Source organism: Hordeum vulgare, chromosome 3H, assembly GCF_904849725.1.
Source record: "Hordeum vulgare subsp. vulgare chromosome 3H, MorexV3_pseudomolecules_assembly, whole genome shotgun sequence".
Lineage (NCBI taxonomy): Eukaryota > Viridiplantae > Streptophyta > Magnoliopsida > Poales > Poaceae > Hordeum > Hordeum vulgare.
This window is the reverse complement of record NC_058520.1, coordinates 594,730,326-594,753,130: the sequence shown is the minus strand read 5'-3', so window position 1 is coordinate 594,753,130 and position 22,805 is coordinate 594,730,326. Positions and strand designations below refer to the sequence as shown.

Below are 22,805 nucleotides of genomic sequence, written 5' to 3'. Positions count from 1 at the left end.
TTACCATGTCAGATTTCTGGATTCAAACCCGACAGATTAGCACGAATCGTCTCTAAATTTGTCTATCTATATTCAGGAAGTTGTGAGTTGATTTTGGTTGTGAATAGCTTTGAGAAGGAAAGAGGCATCGACATAGGGTCTGATCGGTGTACAGGCGGCTTCCATCTCATGCCTTCTCGCCAGTCGGAAGGCTTAGCACCGGCGGTTTGTGTTTCTCGCGGCCTATTTTTTTTAGAAAATGAGGCATCGTCCCGGCCTCTACATCAAGTGATGCATGCAGCCTTTCTCTCGACCTATGTGTTAGCGTTTGGGAATTCTCGGCTAGGCTACGGCTGTACGCCGCCGTTCGTCCTAATGGCGGCAAAACGACGTGATATCGTTCCATTGCGGTCTATCCTTCGGTCTGGATAATGGCACACCATGTCGTCGCATGGTCTCGACCATCTGATGCCTTTTGACCATGCCGCTGTCGATCCTCAATTTGCCGGTGCTTCCTCAACGCATAGAAAATCTCGAGGCCTCGTATGCTTATTGCCATTCGATCTTCGGCCCTGAGCAGATTGATGTCGTGGGTCTTGGATATGCTATGCCATTCATTCTTGGCGAAGACACACTGGTGGTGTAGCATGGTATTTGTGTTCAATTCCTTTTGAACATGCTCGAGATGATCCTTGTCTGGTTGGTGCGCCGTCCCACATAATCCTCTATACTTCAGTCTTATGTTCTTTTAGTTTGGATTTTCTACCCTTGTAATGTTTGTGCGTTGCACGCCTCCTCCCTGTATGGTTCAACTATCCCTTACCGTGTGAACCAAATAGTTCGAACTACACCTTAAAAAAGGAACTATGGAGTAACTATGAATAATAGTTAGTTAAAATTGGAAAAAAGCATTCAACTTATACGTACAATCGCTTAACTAGTGTTTTTACTTTCTCAAGATACATATTGATTTTAGTTCTGAAATTTTATGACATCATAGATCCCTATAGTATAAATGCCATGAATTTGCTTTCGTTATTGTCATTGTTGTCCCTCCAACTGACCCTCTCGTCATGCATTGTAGGCAGTGAAAAACTGCAAGTTGTGCAAGTTCTCATCCACGACCCCATGCTAAGATACCCCAGTTTCCTAATCGCCACTTGCTCATGCCGGTGCAGGAACAGCTCACCAACTTCTATTCCGTGACTCCACTTCTAGCCTTCTAGGTCTCCAAATGGCATAGTAACAACGGGCGTGTAAATTGTTCAATGCGCCTACATTACGATGTTGCAGGGACTAATCAACTTAGAAGTTGTTCCACCATTGGAGTTTATTATGACATTCTATCTTCAATCCGGAGTTGAAGATGCCGATTGACATGAAACCAATTCCAGTACACATGGAGCAACCTGCTAGATCATGCACATGGTTTTCACTTTCAGTGAGACTTTGATGAAATTCGCCAAATCGGTACATATTAAAATACTTACCTTCCAGCCGAAACATTTCAACAATTTTAGTAGTACACATAAATTCAAGTGAACGTTTTGGCCCTTTGGCCGAACTGCAAACCAAGATCACTGAAATTCAATGGAATTCAGTGATTCTGGTTGTTGCTAAAATACTCCCGCTGTACCTAAATACTTGTTGTTGGGGAACACTACTGCAAGTACCCCCAACTACAAGTATTGTGGTGCAGAGGGAGTATTTTGAAATTAAAAAGGTGAGCGTTAGTCTAGAACTGTGCAAGTTAGCCCCCACCCCCTACACCTTCGGTGATCATACAAGACTTGTGTCGTGGTTATTGGAAATAATCTTGTTATTAGTGCTAGGTTTAGATTATTTCTTGTTTATAAGTCATGCATGTAGTAGTAGCTCCGGGAGTGTGCACACATAGAGATGTACTGTTCATGTGTGTGCATGCAAGCTACAAAAGTATTTTGTGTTTAATCCAAATCAAGTGCATGCATCGATTAGTTAGTGGGCTGGCTAAAAGCTTGGTTCGTTGGCATCATGCAACATGCATGGCCAAGTCGTGAGTACTGGCTGGTCATACATGGCCCGGTCGTGTGGATCCTGAGTCATTTTAGGAGGTGATGTATTAGTGCATCAGTTAATGCGTCTGTGCACTGTTTAATCCCTTGTATAAATATGGCACTGAGATAAATGAAAGGAGGCGGTGAGTGCAACAGCAAAGGATGTAGCTAGTGTGTACACCAAGAAGAATAGCCTTTTGGTAAAGCTTTGTGCTCCTCCTTGATACATGATATTGTGTGTGTTTCTAAGTTTATTCTCACCATATATGTGTGTGTTTGAGAGAGAAGTTGAGAGGTGGAAGAAGAGCGGCGCTGCGAGGAGGCGGCGCCAACAGTGGTGAGTTGTGTCATCGAACACCTCAGTACCGCGGGGCGACGAGTAACTGAGTAAGGATCTCTTAGAGTAAACCGCGACACTGCCATTACAATGCCTTGCCTTGCCTAGGACTGCGAGCACCGCAGCGCGCCTTGGGGTTTCCCACCTAGTCATCTTGTATATTTTATACCTAGCCTTATAACATATTTTGCGCATATCACTAGCTTTCATGTTTTCTCGTGTGGTTTTTATGTTGCACCGCCGGCAGAAGTTCCACACAAACTCATCCAAGCAGCCGAGAGTTCTTATCCTTGACACGAATTGATTTGAGCTCACTACTCACTAGCAACACTACCGGCTAATCGATAACGACTTGAAAAGGAAAATAGTAAGACTTGAGTACCTTCAAAAGCGCTCAAGTGCATGCTCGACCTGTGGGATGGAAGGGCCCTTGATGTCATAAGTATATATGAGGAACCTGGTTATCTAGTATCCCACCCTGAACGGTGGTGTTCGACCTCGGCTTGCAAGTGGTAAAGACTATCAGGCACCTCACTCAAGGACCCAACATTTGTAATGCCGTCGAAAGCACATCATTGGATTCTTCATATGCTTACGTTCCCAAACTTATAAATTTCATCACATATCACAGTTGCTTGAATAGTCAAATGATCAACCTAGAAGTACACATGCAAGCCCTATGCATCTGACGGGAGTCCGTATTACAAATTACCGTCCAGCGTGAGGCGACGTGACGCTATATTTATTCCCTTTTGATGAGAGGAAAGACACTCAAGGGTCCAATCTTATACTATCTGATGATACGCCACAGTGGTCGATAAGGAGGCATATATTCCCCCTTCCCTTTTCCTGTGATGGTGGTGGGGCTCGCCGGCCATGCGCCCGCGTTGATCACACGCAGCATCATCATCATCATCATATGCGCACGGCGGCGTCGCCATCCATCGGTGATCCCCCGACGGGAAAGCCCGGCTTCTCCCGCTTTAAAACCCTCAACCCGATCGTCCCCGTACGCACTCAGCACCTGCACTGCACCACGAGCGGCAGCCACAGGCACAGGCAGCCCACGCACGTACGCCTCCTCCGATCAATGGCGAGCCTGAGCGTGCCGCCGGTGCTCACGTCCCCGCGCCACGACGCCATCGCCCTCCACAGGGCCTTCAAAGGTACGTACGCACGCACATAAAATCATATATACAAGCCTAGCCCACCCTACGATTACGATATTCCTTCCTTCCATCCTGTCTAACCGAGGGTGCATTTGCAGGTTTTGGTTGCGACAGCACGACGGTGATCAACATCCTGGCGCACCGGGACGCGACGCAGCGGGCGCTCATCATGCAGGAGTACAGGGCCATCTACCACCAGGACCTGTACCACCGCCTCTCCACGGAGCTGAGCGGGAACCACAAGAAGGCGATGCTGCTGTGGGTGCTGGACCCCGTGGGCCGCGACGCCGCCATCCTCAACCAGTCCCTCAACGGCGACATCACCGACCTGCGCGCCGCCACGGAGGTCATCTGCTCCCGGACGCCCTCGCAGCTGCACATCATGAGGCAGGCCTACCGCGCCCGCTTCGGCTGCTACCTCGAGCACGACGTGGCCGAGCGCACCTACGGCGACCACCAGAAGCTCCTGCTGGCGTACCTGGGGGTCCCCCGGTACGAGGGCCCGGAGGTGGACCCGGCGGCGGCGGCGCGCGACGCCAGGGACCTGTACCGGGCCGGCGAGAAGCGGCTGGGCACCGACGAGCGGGCCTTCATCCGCGTCTTCACCGAGCGCAGCTGGGCGCACCTCGCCGCCGTCGCCGGCGCATACCGCCACCTCTACGCGCGCTCCCTCGACAAGGCCGTGAAGAGCGAGACGTCGGGGACGTTCGAGCTCGGGCTGCTCACCATCCTCCGCTGCGCCGAGAGCCCCGCGAGGCACTTCGCCAAGGTGCTGCACAAGGCGATGAAGGGGCTGGGCACCAGCGACACGGCGCTCATACGGGTGGTGGTCACCAGGGCCGAGGTCGACATGCAGTACATCAAGGCCGAGTACCACAAGAAGTACAAGCGCTCGCTCGCCGACGCCATACACTCCGAGACGTCGGGGAACTACCGGACCTTCCTCCTCTCCCTCGTCGGCCGCGACCGCTGAGATGATCCGACAGACCGATCCGCCTCACCCCCACCATGTCCATGCGTGATGGATCGGTTGGGAGCTTGTGTATATACATCTGTTTCTTCAGACTGCATGAAGCTATTCCAGCCAGGAGTAAATGCTATGGCTATGGTCACTATGTGCATGTTACTACCAGAAATGAAAATTGACGACTATTATCTCCGTTTTACATCGATTAGAAAAAGTTACTCCCTCCTATCCATACTGCACTACACTTTGTACCAAATCAACGATAAGTAATATGGATAGAGCAAGTAGAACATATTATAATTCGAAAGAGTAAAATGTATCATAAATTGTGACATAAGTTCTGCAGACAACTCAAGGTGTTGTTTAGTCCAATAACTTTGAAACTGTAATTTTAAAGATATGCCACTTTAATTCTATTACTTTGAAACTGCAGTTTCACATGCATTCCAAAACTATTGAAGACGTGTCAGTTTAGTTCCATAATTTTACAATTAGTGTCATGATGGCTTAAGCTCCAATGAAGAGAGTAAAGCGGTCATCTCAGACTCACCCCTACCTGCAATAGAAGAACGGCATGTCGCACAACATCTCAGCCTCCGTCTTGCAAACACGCAGTTTCAAAATTCGGATGAACAAACTTACATAGTTTTGAGAACCAGAACTACATTTTTTAGGTTATAGGACTAAACTGGCACACTTTAAACTACATTTTTAAATATATATGACTAAACTGACACACTTTCAATAGTTTTAGGACTAAAACTGCAGTTTCAAAGTTACAGGACTAAAGTGACACACCTTCAATAGTGTTTCAAGACTTGTGATGCATTTTACTCAATTCTGAACGAAGGGAGTATGTCTTTATTTATTCCTCTATGCCTCCACACAGACAAGGAAAACACTTCCATTTACAGCACAACACCACAACCTGGCCCGCACTTGCCGACGCAGCCTGCATTATTAGTGCGGACGCAGCCTGCATTATTGCCTTATTCGCTACTACGAGCAAACAACACAGGGTGCTGAAAGTTTAGGGGCGGGTGGTACCTTACACTACATCCTGATCACTATACAGGGATTCATCACCTCTACTCGCAATAACATACTCGACAAGCGGTGATTCACATACGGCACGCAGCCTATTACCACAACAACAGCAGGGCAGCGAAGCAGAAACATCACGTGAGAACACAGCACACCGTAGCTAAATCACTTGCTGCTATCTCAATCAGTCTGTGGGCTTCTGCCCCACTCGCCGAGAGGCTGAATACGACTGCACAGCAGAGGTCGTCATGCCGATCGAGTGCTTGGTGAGGTCCAGGCTCTTCCTTGCGGCAAACCAAATCGTCCAAAAGAATCCAATCCAACCTGCACGAGGTTTTATCACGTTAGCGCAGGTGATATTTGTAAAACCCCTTGGGAGGTGAAAGTTGCATTGCAGATTTATTATTCCTCTGGAATCAACATGACCATTATATGCTAACTTTTCTAGATATGGAGCGCCAATAAAGGAACAATAATTTGGCAACAAATTCCAAACGACTGGCCGATGCATCTCTGCCTTTAGACTGACAATATATTCCACACGGACTGGCCCGCCGCATCTCTGCCTAAAACTGACACTATATTCCACATGACTGGCCAACCTCATCTCTGCCTTTCATTAAGTTCCATGGCATGGAGAAGTTGATTTGAACAGCTAAAGCTTGTAAATCACCCCTACGTTTCAAGGACTAGCTAAGATGCTTCTACATGATACCCCTGGTTAGCTAGACGAAAACAAGTCTAAGACCAAACAGTGTGTCTATTACAACAAAACTTAACTAACATAAAAACTTCTTTCTGCTTCCTCTGTTAACGGTTAGCCTCCAAAGTACAGCAGTGAGCTAAAGCAACTTGCTATCTTATATTACTGTTACAGAGATCATGTTGTTAGTATATCAAATCCAGTTCATCTTAATTGCAGAAATACAGGTTAATGCCAATTGAGTCCACAGGAAAGTAGGGAAGGCAAATAGGCAAAGTAATAACCAGTACTACCTCCTTTCCAGATTATAAGGCTTGCACGTATCCCTAGATTTATAATTTGATCAAGTTAAAATGAGTTGTATAGTCTAAAAATTATACCATTAGAAAGTAGACGGTTTAAAGTTTCTAATGACATATTTTTTGTGATATATAACTTGTATTACGATGGCCTATTTGTCAACCTAGGAATACACGCAAGCCTTATAAACAGGAAAGGAGGTAGTACTAAATTGGAGAGCAAGCATGCAAGAAGAGAGTCTCTGTTTGTGATCTAAATTCACAGGCAAGAGTATAAATGGAGATAATCCCGCTGCAATGGTAAGTATTTTGTATTTACATACCAAATAAAGGTACAGGTTGTGTCGGGACACTCATCACTTTATTTATGGAAATAACTGTTTACCATAACCATCCATCAAATGAAACCTGATGAATGGCTATAAATCCTGGGGAAGTTTTCTAATAGTTCTTTATTACGTTTTATTTGTCTTCATTACCTCCTCTACATTCTCTCCAGAGTCTCATGTCCTTCCCTCCTTTATCTACTCAATGGCACACTTTAGTGGCAATACGGGGAAATTATGATCATCAGCAAGGACAGAAGGAGCTACTTAATGGCACAGTTTAGTGCCTATTGGGGGAAGTTAATAATCATCAGCAAGGATGAAAGAGGCTATTTTTTTTGGTCAACAATGTAACATTCTTTCAATCATCTACTCGGTGCCAACTCCGATAACGCATAATATGTTGCGAAAAGGACTAAAGGAGCATCACATGTGCAAGATAGCTAGTAACTGAAGAACACAGCACTCGAAGAACACACCAATCTGAATTATTGATACAGAAAAAATTACATACCACAATGTAAAAAATAATCATGCTTCCTCATTTAGAAGTCACTTTTGAAGTTACATGAAGTGGATTAAAAAAATCCTGCTATCATGAATTGCTTTACAAAGATTATATGTTCCTCTTAATAAGAGGAATGCAATTTCAATGTAAATGACTTGGACACTAAGGCAAGATCATAGGAAATTAATGTCTCTATTAGTGGGCATGTGCAAGCTGGATTCCGATCTAATTACACAGGCAGAAGTATGAACAGAGACAGTCCAGCCACAAAGTTATCCAATGCACTAACACTATCTAAATTAACTAAAGAAGAAGAGCTCATTTGTTTTGCGATGACAAGGTGGTTGGGAACATCACCAGTATAAGGAGTTCTTGGCTAGACCTAGATATATACTCTTCATAATGGCGATGCACCAAGTAGGTATTTGAAGGAAAGCTATTATGAATGCAAGGACTGAAGGTAGTTTGCATAATAACGTAATAAAGAACACTTCAACTGCTGTATTACTAATGATCTTTATGCCCCTAAAAGTTGCATACAGCAGTACAAGCATTGAAACCTCAAGTAAATTATTTGTTATTTTGCCTCCAGGATATATAAACAAAGCGACGGAGAGATGGCGTACCGGTAGCAATCATGGCTGCAACAATAGCAGAGATAACGGTGGTGGAGATGACGAATATAGCAATTGATACTGCTCCAACATACACTGCAACTAAGCAAGCAAAGAACAAAGCCAGAAACCCTCCAGCAGCTGCCAAGGACATAAGAACTGAAACGACAATGGCATTAGCAGTCGCAACCAGAAGGAAGGACATGAAAATCAGCAGGCCAGTCAGTGATATCAGCGTGATTGTTCCGACCTGCAACGGATGAGAAGGTGATTAATTATCTGTGCGGGTATAATATTCTACTCTGACCGTAAATGATGATCTAACATTGATGAGCTTACGCCAGTATCAAGCAGACAAACAAACGGTATATGACATACCTAAAATGATTCCTACATCCAACATCCATGGGCCTGCGCACCATATTAGGTATACATAAATCTACTGTGGTTTCCTTACAATCAGCACATCCTTTTAACTCTACAGAGACATGTAAAACGTATTTCCAAGAATGATCATGTACAAATTGGCGGTAATGAGCACAGATAGACGAATTTCACATCACAGCTAATCCAATCGCCAATCCAGCATCCAACACTCCTCAATTCTTCACACGTTTTCCCCTAGATTATACTCCAACATTTCAAGCACATCCAGTGCACCATTTGCCACGGTGCTAAACAGTGTCTGGGTCTGGGACGGATCGGGGAACGAAAACAGAGGGCGGGCAGGGGCAGGCTCACCGAGACGACGAGGATGGCGCGGAGGCCGCTGCCCTGCTTGGTCCAGGCGAGCAGGTCGCGGGCCGAGTTCCTGGAGGCGTCCCGCAGCCGCGGCGCCGCCTCGCAGGAGGCCGCGCGGAGGCGCTGCAGGAGCGGATCTCCGCCGTCACCGGGCGGCGGCCGGACGCCGTCGACGAAGCTGCGGAGCACCGCGGGGAGGGTGTCCTCGCCGCCGGAGACCTCGACGGCGCGGCCGCTGTCGTCGGAGGCCTCGCCGTTGGCCATCTTGCCGGCCGCCGCGTCGGATTCGGCCATCTCCACGCGCGGCGAGAGGTCGTCCATGGGAGAGAGAGGGGAACGGGCGGTGCTGTGCTGTGCTGTGCTGGTGGTGGTGGTAAGACCGGTGTGGAATGAAGACGCGTTGGTGGTGACACGTGTGGCGTTTTGGACCGGGACGGGTGACACGTAGGTGGTGTGCGTGGCGCCTGCCTCGTAGATGCGGTCTTGTTCGGCGACGCGCGGACGGGCTCGCCTCCACGTGGCGTGTGTGCTCAACGCGGCTGCCGCTTGTTCTTAATTTCCAGTCAAGTTGTTCTTGTTTTTCTTTTCTTCCAGATAAGTCGTGTAATTAAAATTGTTAAAATAAACGACATTGAATGAAGTGAATGTACATGGTCCTATTTTTATCAATTTTGAAGTATATATATATTTGGAAGCAGGAGGTAGAAAGAAGAGGTGTATATTCGGAGGCATCCCTTCAGAACAGGTTACTGTTGACAATAAAGAGAAAAAAGACATGACTGTTCGGGTTGGACGCAACCTTTGCTAATTAATTTCTAACACTCCTCCTTGTATTACACTGTTTCTTGAATGTTTCATTGTTGAAAGCTTCTTACATATAGATCTTCTATCTTGAGAAATCATTCACATAATCTTGAAAGTTTTTTTAAAAACCCTGTAGAAAAAATATGAGAAGAATAGAGTAGATATGTTGCTAAAAGGCCTTTAAGTCCAGTGAAAAAAATAAACAAAAAATGATGCAATATATGATGATTATTGTCTCTTGATAACTCATATGAGAAAACTTTTAAAGAAAGAGAAAACTCATCGATATGTTCAGAGAATAATTAATATGTCTTGAGTATTTCTTTTAAAAACCCTGATAGAAAAAATAGAAAGTATGACATATGATCTTTGAAAAGATATTGCCTCTCTAAAACCATTATGAGAAACTTTGAGAGAAAACTTATAAGGAAAAGGAGCGCAATCATACATTTCATTAAAAACTCCTTTAAAACTCAGTGAATAAAATATAAGAAGAAAATGATATGACATATATGAAAAATTGTGTTTATATTGTCTCGTTAAAAACCTTTTATGAGAAACCATTAGGGGGGAAATCATGAAGGAAAAAAGTACAATATATGCAATCTAAAGATTGTTACAGGTTATAATTTGGGAGATCACTCCCCCTGAAATTTGCAAATAAGGGGATGTCCCATACTAATTTCATTGACATGAACGTGACATTATGAATAATCTGTTGGTTTTTCACAGTATTTTGTTTGCAAATTATTTTCTCACTTTTCTATAATTCGTGAGGATAAGTAATTTTAGAGCAATATGCTTTTTAATATTGCTCTTCATATAAGTTGTAGGTATTGAGTAACACAAGTGGAAGCATCTTCATAAATCAAGTTATGTGATTTTGATGAATCTGAGCCACATGATTTTGAGTGTAGTTAATCATTCTGCTAAGCCATGCATATTTTGCAATGCTTTTAGATAAAGCAATTATGTCAGAATGATAACTGGAAATATTCATTAAAATCCATTTAGATGACTTCCATGTGAAGGCTATTCCAGCAAATTCAGTAATTGATATGGCTTCGCTGGAATCAAATAAAGAGCCAATATCATTACATCATATCATGTCCATATGTTCTATTTTTTATGGAAATATCCAAGATTTACTGTAATCTTCAGATATAAGATGATACTACTTATATCAACCATATACCTTTTATTGGGGGTTGCACTCCGAATAAAGATAGCAAATATAGTGTTAGGCCTTGCGTAGTTTGCAAGTATATGAGTGCTTTGACATTAGTGAGATATAAAACTTCAGATACTAGTATCAATTCATTATCACTCCTAGGTATGAATGGATTTATACCTTATCAAAGGTAGTATGACCATACATGTCTTTTTTGTTATGATATATCCATGCTGAACTTCTTGTATATGCTTTGGATATATGTAGACTGGTCGTATTGTTGATAGAATGCTTAAGTTGTAAACTAAGCTAAATTTGGTTAAATCCAAATTTTTCGTCTTGAGATGATTTTGTGTATGTTTATGTCTAGTAGAGTCATTGATGACGAAATCTTCGATATACATTCAGGTGATATAAGGAATTTAAATTTTAGGATTCCTTTGTTAACACATAAACAATCATCATTCTTTGAGTAATCCTTCGGAAAAGAAAATTATTTAGTCGGTGGTACCATATGATTTTCGACTATTTCAAGCCATAAAGTGACTTCTAAAGTTTTACACAAATATGTTGCGATTTATTTTGAATTTGGAATTGTAAGCCCTTGAGGATTTTCTGAAAAAGTTTTGCAATGTGTTGCGGTACTTTTGCAATGTGTTGGAGGTGTTCTGAAAAGTTTTGTTGAAGATGAGGATGTCGTCGATATACTTTCGCGCATGACCGGCTTCACGGTGGTTGTGATGGTCCCATTGAAGGTTGCTGGGCCGCCAGCGACGTCGAAGGGCACGACATGGTATTCCTAATGGCCGGAGTGTGTTTGAAACGCTGTCTTGTACTCCTCCCCTTCGGCCATTCTGATCTGGTGAAATCCTGCGCGCAAATCAAGCTTGGACAACCATTTTGCCCCGGCGAGTTCATCAAGCAGCTCATCGATGATAGGAATTGGGTACTTAGCAACAATTTTCATAGCATTCAAGCGGCGGTAGTCGATGCATAGCCGTCATGTACCATCCTTTTTCTTGACTAAGAGTACTGGAGAAGAGAACGGGCTGGAGCTCTTCTGAATAACGCCTGCATCGAGAAGTTCCTGTACTTGGCGCTCAATCTCTGTTTTGAGCTCAGGTTTATATCTGTATGGCTTGGAGCAGACCGAGTGTGCTCGTGTCATCAAGGGGATGGGTGGTCGCACTCGCATATGGGTGGCAAGGACCTGGGGTCTTCAAACACATCAGTGAACTGCTCCAGGAGGCGAAGAACCTCAGCTTACATTGGTGTTTCTGTGTTGCTGTTGCCGTCGAGTGAGATGAGGTGTATGATGTGGGCTACGGAGCCTTGCTTGCACTCTTGAAGTAATTCTGGAGTAGAGATTACTGAACATTGTGTCTGGTGAAGAAGTTGTAGATAATCATAGCTGGCCGGTTGGTGTGGTGACTGTGACGTACTGCTCAATCCAGTCTATATGCATTGGGCTATGTTTCCACAACCAGTCCATGCCAAGGATGGCATCATAGGATCCCAGCTTGAGGATTTTGAAATCAGTGGGGAATTTGTGCCCTTGAGCAAGCCATTGATAATCCGGAATGTAATGCGAGCAGGGAATGGTGGCACAGTCAGCCATTCTTACTTTGCAGGGTCGCAAGAGGAGGGTTGCGCCCGAGAGCTTGGTTGCTAGAGCACTGTCCACAAAGGAGGTGGAGCTGCCTGAGTCGACCAGCATCAGGATTTCATGCCCTTGAAGCCATGCATGGAGTTGTAGCACGCCTGGATCGGGTGAGCCGTCATGCGCCGGACGTAAGATGGTGCACAGGTTCTCCTCGTCAGGTTCAGGTGAGGTTGGCGGTGATTCAGTTGGGAGATCGTCTTGTGCAAACATGGAATTCGTCAACCACATGCATCTGGACTGTGGGTGGGCAAACATGGTCTTTCCCTCATCGCTCTCCACAAAGCAAAGGCCCTTTGCTCGGTGAAACTGACGGAGAGTCGCGACCTTGCTGGCTTCAGACGAGGCACGCGCGGCTTTAGTACCGCTTTGATCTTCAGAAACTGCTATTGGAGTTGCGGGCCTGCTGAAAAAGGATGGCATGGCCGAACGAGTGAACACGTCATGGATGCAGCTGGTGGAGCGCCTGTAAGGCAGTTCGTCGTCGGCTACTTCCTCCTGAAATAGAGCCAGCGAACACGCAGTGTCCAGGTCCGATGGTCGCTGAACAAGCACCACCAAGCGGATGTGTGTGCGGTCTCAGCCCCTCAACAAAACGAGTCAACAAGAAATACGGGTGAGTAGCTTCAGATTAGGATATCAAATGGTTCATTAGGGACTCGAAACGCTCGATGAAATCAGCGACGGTGGTGGTCTGTTTGATGGCATAGAATTGGCGGATGAGCATCTCATGCTTGTCTCGGCCGAACCGGGTACAGAGGAGGGAAGTGAACGACTCCCAATCCAGCTCGGTCAGTTTCTTCTGGACCGTCTGCAGCCAAATGCCGGTAGGGCCCGAGAAATTGAGGATGGCCATGGATACGCGGTAAGTGTCGTGGACCACGAACATCTGGAAGTATTGCTCGCACAACATCTTCCAGAGTTGCGGGTTCTCGCACGTGAACACGGGAAAACTCATAGATGGTGGTGGTTGGCCGAGAGAGACGAGGATGGGTGATGACAGAGGAGGCACAGTAGTGGTCAACGGAACAGGAGTCATACCTGTGACCGGGAGTGCCGCCGTCGACACAGCGGTCACCGACGCCCCCCCCCCCCCCCCCCCCCCCGTGGTGAGATCAGCGTCGTCGTGGCCACTTGGCCCGTGGAGATCTCCACGTGCGGAAAGTAGCGGCGGAAGGTTTGTGCGGCACTCCACTTGATGGTGAGGGGGTGGAGGCTTGCAGCGTGCCGACCGTGGTCTCCAGCTTGGCGAAGCAGGCTTCAAGATCTGACTTCCAGCGGAGCAGATCGTCGATCTGCGAGGACTGCATCTGCATCTTTTTGAGCACGGAGGCGGAGTCGGCCTTGGCGTCCTGGCGCATCTGGTCGAGGTACTCCTTGAGCGTCGGATCCATGGCGGCGACGAAGATCTGCCGCGCGCGGGTGCGTTGGCGGGTCTCCAGAGTGGTGTGCGGAGAGGAGTGGTGGCTGGTCTCTGATACCAGGATGTTAGGTACCAGATAAACACGAGTTTGGGTAGCTACAGCTCGATCTCCCGGACATGCCCACGGATCTCGCGGAGTAGGAGGAAGGTGGGGGAAGGAGAGAAGAGCCGTCGATGCCGTCCTGATCCAACTGGATGGGTAGCTTCGCTGCGTGCGTGCATAGAAATAACGGATGCGTCGGTCGCGCCGGGCCTAGACGGTCCAGTGGGGCCTCGCATATTTTCTGTTGGGTTGTACGATCCGCCTCAGTCTGCTAGTGGCCCGTGTGTCGACGAGCCCATGATCTCCAGCAGTGACCTTGTCAGTCGGGGTGCTGACAGCAACCACGAAAGCCAAGTAGCTGCACCCGAGCGATCCGCTTGCACAGCGTGCACGACGCGCATGCGGCCAACTCCACACGACCTGACGCGCATGTGGTCAACCTGCGAATCCGACCTGACGCACTGACATCGGTCGCACCGCCACGAATCCGACCTGACGTAGTGACGTCGGTCGAACTATGCTCCGTCATGACTTATTTCCAACACGGCCAAGCGCAAGCCATCCCGGTGAGTTTGTTCGTCCCTCGAGCGGCGTCGCCAGGGGCATCATCGCCTTACCGCCAGCTCCCCTCCGACAAGCGGCCGTCCGTGCCGTCTCATCTCCGTGGCCGTCCGATTCCATCTTGTGCTGTGCCCCGTGCGTGCCTGCAGCTTCCTCATCTTCCTCGTGGCGACCACGCGTCCTGGATTTAATGCTCCCCCATTACACCGTGCCTCGTTAAGCAAATCTCCTGAATGGGATGGAAATCCGTGCTCATTAATCAGTAGCACTTACTGCTGGATGCTGGCCAGCTATGAATGGAGAGGAAATGGATACACATAGCCTGAATCCACCCAGCAGCTAGCGTTACCGTCCTCGCCGTCGCCCCCAGCCTGAATCCTCCCAACTCGCCGTCGCCAGTCAGATCATACTGGCTGCCTGGCCATGCGTCCTCCCAGCCTCAACTCCCCGTCGCCCGTTTCCCTGGCGATGAGGCGATCTAAACCCAGCGTCCTCCTCCCTACCGACGCCCCGCCTGGGTTCCCGTCCGCGCGCTTCCACGGCAGCCGCGGCGAGGACCAGGTAAACGACATCGGAAGCGACAAGGACGACGACGGCGGCGACCAAGGTAAACGGCCGGCCAGACCGAGTTTCCCCCCTTCGCCTCTGGCGGATCTGTTTGCGTGATCTTGGACTAATGCGTGCGTGCTGTTTGCTTCGGTGGTCGGTAGGATCTACTCTAGAGTTTACGTGATCCATTCCATGGCGAACAAGAAAACTGAAGGCAGCTGTACTATTCAACAACTAAATTGCGTTCTGAACAGATAATCATCGCCATTTAGTTTAGTTTTTCAGGTTTTCTAGTCACGAATCTGTTAGATAGACTCTAGAAGTAGTGTTAAGTATTCCCTCCGTAAACTAATATAAGAGCGTTTAGATCATTAAAATAGTGATCTAAACGCTCTTCTATTAGTTTACAGAGGGAGTACAAGGGCAAGGATGGGCGTTGGCGGTACTGAGGCTTGCCCGGTAATTACGCGTGTTTGATTAAATAAAAAAGATGACTTGGATGAAAAAGAACATGCTGATATTGTAAAGTACGTATCTGTTTTACAATTCTCCACATGGTGGAAACATGATCATGTGTTGTTAATTGTGATGCTGGTACAATGATGCATTTTAGTTCCTTTTTTTGTTCACCGCTAAGTTGTGCTCTCATCGAATAACTATTGATATTTATAACATTAACCGTTGCTAACAATTCTTGTCCTTCTATTTTGGCAGATTCTCATATTTCGCCCCCCTCTTTCCCGGTTGCCCCTGCATCTTCGCCTGTCCCAGGGACCGTCCTGCTTGCTGAGCCTCCTCATGTTACGAGGTCGCCTATTGGCCCGTCTAAGGACAAGGAGGCGAATTCTCTGAGTGGGTCCCTTGGGGTGGTCAGTTACTCCCAGTCGTCGGGGTCCCCACCTTCACTAGCCTTGGGGTCTCCAGCCATGTTGACTGCCACTTCGACGCCTCCTGAGCTGGGGCTGACCATGGCCTGCGCTAGCACTCATGTGGTTCGCCCGAAGGGCGACACTCGGCGCCACCCCAAGCCTTCTCCGACTCCTGCTTCCCGCCGGAGTGAGCGCCTTAGTCGTTCTAGGTCTAGCGTAGAAGCGCGGGTGCCATCGATCCTCGAGAAAGCGGCCATGCGAGCCGCTGCCCGCAACCTCGATCCGGATACATCTCCGTCCCTCAATCAAGGTGAGCGCACAATCTTCCCATCACGATGGTGACCAGTGAGTGTCGTTCCTCATGATCTTCTCTATGGGTGTCTCCGGGTCATGTATGCGGTGGTGTGTTTTCGTTCGATAATTGATAGGTTACCTCAGCTTCTTCCAAACGGAAAAGCTTTGGGGAATTCCTCCTCAAGTCGGAAATGCTCCCTATTTATATTAGATGATTTGTTCTTAGAAATGGGCATGGTTTCCCTACGATTTACTAGCCACTCATATTTCATGGTGTTATTATAGGGGTATTACGTGCCCGTGGGTATTTAGAGGGCTTGATCAGATCTTTAAGATTTGCTATAGTATCACACTCTGAATCAAGGGTCGTCATATGATCGCTTATGTATAAGCTTATTGAATAGACTAATGCCTCCATTGCACCTTTTTTGGCTGTTTATTCATTTCCACTTAGTGTTTCTTATCTATAAACACAGGTGATCACATGTTTATGACTCGCTCTTGTTGTCGGTCTAGTGCTTGCCTAAGTTAACCTTGTGGTGCATAGAGCCTACGTGTTGTTGTTTTAATGCATGTGCTGCCTATATTCAGTATGTATATTGGATAAATAGATAGATCTGTCAGATTGCAATTCTGTAAGTAGCACCACATCCAGGGAAGCGGAAAGGCCATCTAGCATTAAAACGCGAAGTTGTGTTCTGGTTGAACAATTATCAATGCCTATAACACGGTGTACATTGTTCATAATTATTTTCCTTCTATTTTGGCAGATTCTAAGATTCCTAGTTGTGATCTTGAATATAGAAGTAACATTACTAATGAAATAATTGTCTTAGCGGTCGTATTCATAATCCCATGCCAAACTAGGTCTAGTTCAACTTATTAAAGGGAGAGTTACAAACCATTCCATGATCTTATTTAATTTCAGTGGCCTTATTCTTCAGGTCAATTACGGAATATAGTTTACTATGGCTCCTTATGTGTGTTAGTGCATTCTAGAAAGGTTGTTACATTATTATTCTATTATGGGATATGCTTTTGAAGTTTCTGTATCGTTTCATGGGATACATTTCCTAGTCCATAGGAGGACCACATTCTAGGTTGTTTAACTAGCCCAGCCTGAACATTCTGGGGCCTCCATTCTCACCATGACCTCCTGATCCATACCCACATCTATTACAGTTCTGTCTGGATATCACATGGCTTTATCTGATATATATGAACCTGTCTGCTAACAATATTGCTGCAGTGCCCCAGGATGATGTTGCAATAGCACCTGATTTAGCTTATGTGGACTTGTCAGCTGGTGGTCTCCCAAGGCCCTCTAATGAGCTGTTGTTTCCAGCCCAGCCTAGCTATAAGTTAAAGAATGCGGTGCGAGCTGACTCCAAGTAAGTATAACTGGCTGAATCTTGTTTTGATCATTAGGATGTTGTAACCATCGTATGTCCTTTTCTGATGCAGGGTTTCTACTTCGACAAGTCATAACAGCCAAGCTACCGAGCAGACCGTGAGCAAAGGCAAAGGACAACCTGACACCGATGTTGTCACTTTGAAAGGTATTATATTTCTTGTACAATCATTCTAGCAGAAAGGACTGATGGACTGTTGCTTTGCATTGTTGGTAGCCACTGAAGAAGTGATTACTGTGGAGGATGTTGAAGAGCGTGTTCAAATGGATGTTGACCCTGCCAGTCCAAGGCGAAGTCCAGTGGCGATGGACACCGATCATGGCATGGTACCTAAACTTCCAGAAATTCTGTCGGATGCAAGTGTCGTAGCGTCGACCGATATTGTACAAGACAGTCTGAGTGCATTGGTTGTTTCGGCGCCCCGACCTGCAACGCCTCCCACTATTTCCTATGTACAGTATCCATTGGCCAGGACTCTAGAGGATGAGGTTAGCGCTAGCAAAGAGGCTGTGATTCAAGCCGAGCTCGTGAACTCCACGATGAGGGATGCATTCAATTCAAGTGAGGTTTTGAAAGCTCAAATGCGAGTAAGTACTGCAGTAAATGCCAATCATTTACATTCGGACATTCAACTTTTTGACTTGTCATGCGAGTAGCACCTGATATGCTTTCTTCTAGTGGGGCATATTCAGTGGACTCACTAGGTGTAACCCACGAGACTCTGATTGATTGATGGCAACCGATAGGAGTATGCAGGATTAGTTTATTTCCGTCTTCATACATCTAGAACCAATATTTTAAATTCATGGATTCACTCGGGTTATACGATCATCCGAGTAGTATGTGGTAAGATTTTTTCAGTGGGGGCACGATCACTGCACCCATTAGGTGTAGCCCCCGAGACTGGCCGATTGTTGATAATCAGTTATAGTTTTCATTATTAGATCAGTCTTTGCCTTTCAATTTTGGGTCGATCCCTTTGAATCCATAGTTTCACTCTCGGTCACTATATTACTAACAATTATCTCCTGTCTGTCGAACAGAAATACTATGAACTGGCATCCAAGCATCTAGCAATGCAAGAAGAAGTAGAAAGTCTCCGTGCAGAACTGGAGAAAGAGAAAAAGAAGAACGAGAAGCTGGAGAAGGAGAAAGCTATCATGGGAGGTACACTTTTCATCCCAGACACCACCACGGCACGCCACAACAACCAAGGTGAGCGCACAATCTTCTCATCATGATGGTCACTAGTGAGTGCCGTGCCTCATGATCTTCTCTATGGATCTCTCCGGGTCATCTATGGGTGTGTTTTGGTTCCATCTTTGTTAGGCTAGATCAACTTCTTGCAAACAGAGAAACTTTCATAATACCTCCTCAAGTCCGAAATGATCGCTGATTGTACAACATGTTTGCTTCTTGCAAATGGACAGGGTCTCCAAATATATTCACTATCCACTAAGATTCCATTGTATTATTATGGGGGTATTGCATGCCCTTGGTTTTTTAGATGGCTTGATCAGATCTTTAAGATAGTTATATTATCCCACTTAAAATCAAGTTCCGTCATAGAGTTCCTTATGTATAAGCTTATTGAATAGATTAGTGTCTCCATTGCATGTTTTTTGGCGGTTTAAACATTTTCAGTTAGTGTTTCATATCTATAAACACAGGTGAGCGCATGTTGATGAGTCGCTCCCATTGTTGATCTAGTAGTTGCATAGATTAACCTTCTAGTGCATAGAGAGCCTATTTACTATTATTTTAATGCATGTGTTGCTTATAATCAGTATGTATACAGTATTTATACATAGATCTGTCAGGTCCCTATTCTAGAAGCGGCAGCACATCTTAGGGAAGTGGAAAGACCACCTAGCTTAAAGCACTAAGTTGTGTTCTGATCGAATAATTATAATTTTTCATACCAATGTAATCACTGCTCATAATTCCTCTCCTTTTTTGGCAGCTTCTAAGAATCCCTAGTTTTAAGACTGTATACAGAAGTAATATTACTTCTAAAAAGATTAGTTTAGTGGTTGTTTTCAATATTCCATGCTAACTAAGTCTATGTCAACTTAAAGGGATGGTTACAAATAAGTACATGATACTCCCTCTGTATCATAATATTTGCTGTTTAGTTCAAATAAGTACATTTCTTCTTACAAATAACTAGATTAGTTCTCCCCAACGACAAATATTTAGGAACAGAGGGAGTATTATCTAATTTCAGTTGTCTTATTCTTCACGTCAATTATGACTATTAGTTTACTATGCTATTTATGTTTGTTAGTGCATTCTAGAAAGGTTGCTAGATTATTAATCTACGTGATATGCTTATGAAGTTTTTGTGTTGTTTCATAGGATACATTTCCTAGTTCATAGGAGGACAATGTTCTAGGATTTTTTATCTGTTCAAACTTTGGAAGTTGTAACCAAAAAGGTTGCTAGTTTGCAACTTCATTAATATAACATTTCTTCTTCCATGGAAACTATTGTTCATTCGGGACGAAAATAACTTCCTCGAAGTTTCTTTTTGTTTGTATGTTGTGCACAATATACTATCTTGTTAACATCAGTAATTTAGTTCATTGGTTATGAATTATTGTAGCACCGTTCTGTCCCAGTAGAAAAATGATTATTTTTCAAGTACTTGATTTACAATTCTTTATATATTTCACATGTACCTATGGAAAACATGACCACCTTAGTTGTGCTATTGCTAGTTTTCTACATGTTTTATATTATTTAGTCTTATGTTCAATGTTGTATGTGACTTTTAAAGATAATTTCCTACACCGAGTATGAAAACCTTGAAGAGAAATGGATTTTATTTACATGTATTTTAGCATATGTTATGCATGTGTGTGTCGCTATCTCTAAGTCATTTCTTTTTTTTTTTCATGTGTAGAGTGCCAAAACAAGTACTTCCAGGAGAGCAAAGGCGGGGAAGCAAATACCTCATTTCAAGATCACCTCCCTCCCCCAAACATTTCAAATCATAGTACATATAACGTGAAGGACAAAACAAATAAAGGAATGCTTGATGATGAAATTTTCGAATTGTACATGGAGTATGTCCTGCCTTTTTCTTAGACTGTTAATTTCCATTTTATTTTTATTATTATCGTATTTTATAATTTGTTACTAAAACTGTCTATGTAGGGATCTTTGGACAGGCATAGATCCGGAAAAGAAGAGTAATTATGTGTACCTTGATTCACTATGGTTTGATATGTACATCAATGGGAAACATAAATCAAAAGTCCTTAAATGGGTAAAAGCTAAGAAAATATTCACAAGACGATATGTATTTGTCCCTATTGTTTACTGGTATGTTGCTCACTTTGTTATCTTGCACAGTCACTTATCTGATTGGCATGATACCGGGTATTCACTTTCTTGACTACATATATAGGGGACATTGGAGCCTCCTTGTGTTGTATAATTTTGGCGAGACAAACTACTTGGGCACTCCAAAGGGGCCACGCATGCTACTGTTGGATTCACTTAGAACAACACAACCAAAGAGCTTGCTGTCGGCCATCAACAGGTTTGGTCCATTTTGTTCCTCCATCTCTAAGCCAAAATGCAAAATAATTATGAACACGATGATATATCTGATAACATGTTTACATATTTCCCTATAGCATGCTGTACGCGAGTCATGATATCAAAAACAATAATGTATTATTTTAGATTATTATCCATAATAGTAGCCTACCAAAGGTGTTTGTATGTCCAAAATTATAAATACCACATGGAGCATTGTACTTAGAGTTTGCATGGAATGGACCTCAAAAGCCAACCGAGGCCTCAATTTATGTTCACATAATTGGTTGTTCATATATTTACATGATCCATAAAAGGTAACCTTATTCTAAATCGCCTATATTTATTAACCCATTATTGCTTGGGTGCCAGCTTCATGATTGACATTTTAAAAACAGAAGACCGGGAGGAAGAGACAGGGCAGTTCATAAATGATGTCGAGCTTGAGTTTCCTGAGGTATGAAGTTTAACATCTGGAACTCTGTCGATTTTTATCATTGCTGAAAAAACTATCCATTATTATCCTCAAATTGATGCTTCTTAATATTATGATTTTTGCCTACGGTTCTTAAACAATTGCAGGTTCCACAGCAAAGTGCAAATGATTGTGGTATATATGTTCTTTACTTTATATACTGTTTTCTCAAAATCGAAAAACTGGGAGAAGATTTGAGCCAGCTGGTGCGTCACAGATTTGTAACTGTACACGGCATTCTTGTTTGTGCTTTGCAAAGTCTTTTACCAATTTGTTTCTTTACGCAAATTGTTTTACTAATTTGTTAATTTATGTGATGACCCTGTTGTAAGGGTGCCTTTTTCGACCCAGAGGTACTACAGAACCTGGAGCACATCCGCAAGGCTATTCTTTCATACCAAGAGTATGCTCATCCTACCGTCTTTATTTCTTGTTTGTTAAACTGTGATCTTATTTCCCTATACTTCTCTGCAGGAAACAGAATGCTACAATTACAGAGTAGGTCATATGGCAAGCTTGCATCTAGTAAACTGTACACCTACTTGTTATTGGGTAATTGGAGATTGGTGCTTATGATAATATCATTTTATGTTCTATAATGCTCTGCTCTCTTAATTATGTTCATTATCCATGCTTTTCTCTCTTACTTACCCAGGTAACAACATACCTTATCTACCGAAAATCCCATGGTTTCATCTTCAACGGTGGCAAGTTTGGATGAAGTTCAAAGATTGTCGATAATATGTTGTCAATACAGTTTATACAGAAAGTTAAGAATAAGCTTCAGTGGAAGTCAGCTCATAGTTCTTCATACCGAATCTACAAACGTTTCCATTAGTTCAATAAAATCTAAACCATTTTATTCAGTGCATTTAATAGTTGTTGATACATGTATTTTGCAGTTCAACATTACCAACTTATATTATGTGGATCGCATGATTGAGTATAACTGTCCTTCTGAATAATTATTACCAGGGGTAATTCTTGTCCAGCTAATTTCTCTTGTGACATTTGTTCAGTCTAGACACTTCCCATTCTGCATGGATAATGTGCACCATTACTGTTTATTTTCGCATGTATGCATCGAGTTGGTTTCTGTAATCAGAAATTAGCAATATGTTATGGCTGGTTATATATGGTGGTTTCAGTACAGAGATCACTTTTTGTTTAGTTACTAGCAAAAGGGCCCATGCGTTGCAACGGGAGAAAGAAATACCACACGGTACACGCTCTTAATTTATAAAAAATGTCTATAATTTGAGAATTTATAGTTAC

The 22,805-nt window shown here is 44.4% G+C and overlaps 3 protein-coding genes across 3 annotated transcripts; 2 read left to right on the top strand and 1 right to left on the bottom strand.

Moving 5' to 3' along the window:
• The first annotated feature begins 3,256 nt into the window (after positions 1–3,256).
• LOC123440922 (annexin D5-like) lies at positions 3,257–4,687 on the top strand. The gene is made up of 2 exons (XM_045117459.1): positions 3,257–3,518; positions 3,620–4,687. Exons 1-2 carry the CDS (start codon positions 3,272–3,274, stop codon positions 4,492–4,494), a joined length of 1,122 nt encoding a protein of 373 aa, XP_044973394.1. The 5' UTR covers positions 3,257–3,271; the 3' UTR covers positions 4,495–4,687.
• A 642-nt stretch (positions 4,688–5,329) lies between these two features.
• LOC123445469 lies at positions 5,330–9,129 on the bottom strand. Its single transcript, XM_045122453.1, has 3 exons — positions 8,724–9,129; positions 7,995–8,232; positions 5,330–5,856 (listed from the first exon to the last, which is right to left on the bottom strand). The coding sequence occupies exons 1-3, from the start codon at positions 9,042–9,044 to the stop codon at positions 5,717–5,719; spliced, it is 699 nt and encodes a 232-aa protein (XP_044978388.1). The 5' UTR covers positions 9,045–9,129; the 3' UTR covers positions 5,330–5,716.
• A 6,525-nt stretch (positions 9,130–15,654) lies between these two features.
• Positions 15,655–22,490, top strand: LOC123440921. Its single transcript, XM_045117458.1, has 13 exons — positions 15,655–16,113; positions 17,347–17,488; positions 17,562–17,656; positions 17,726–18,096; positions 18,553–18,724; positions 20,415–20,577; positions 20,669–20,836; positions 20,922–21,056; positions 21,428–21,512; positions 21,638–21,736; positions 21,863–21,933; positions 22,005–22,082; positions 22,186–22,490. Exons 1-12 carry the CDS (start codon positions 15,861–15,863, stop codon positions 22,030–22,032), a joined length of 1,782 nt encoding a protein of 593 aa, XP_044973393.1. The 5' UTR covers positions 15,655–15,860; the 3' UTR covers positions 22,033–22,082; positions 22,186–22,490.
• The last annotated feature ends 315 nt before the right edge of the window (positions 22,491–22,805 follow it).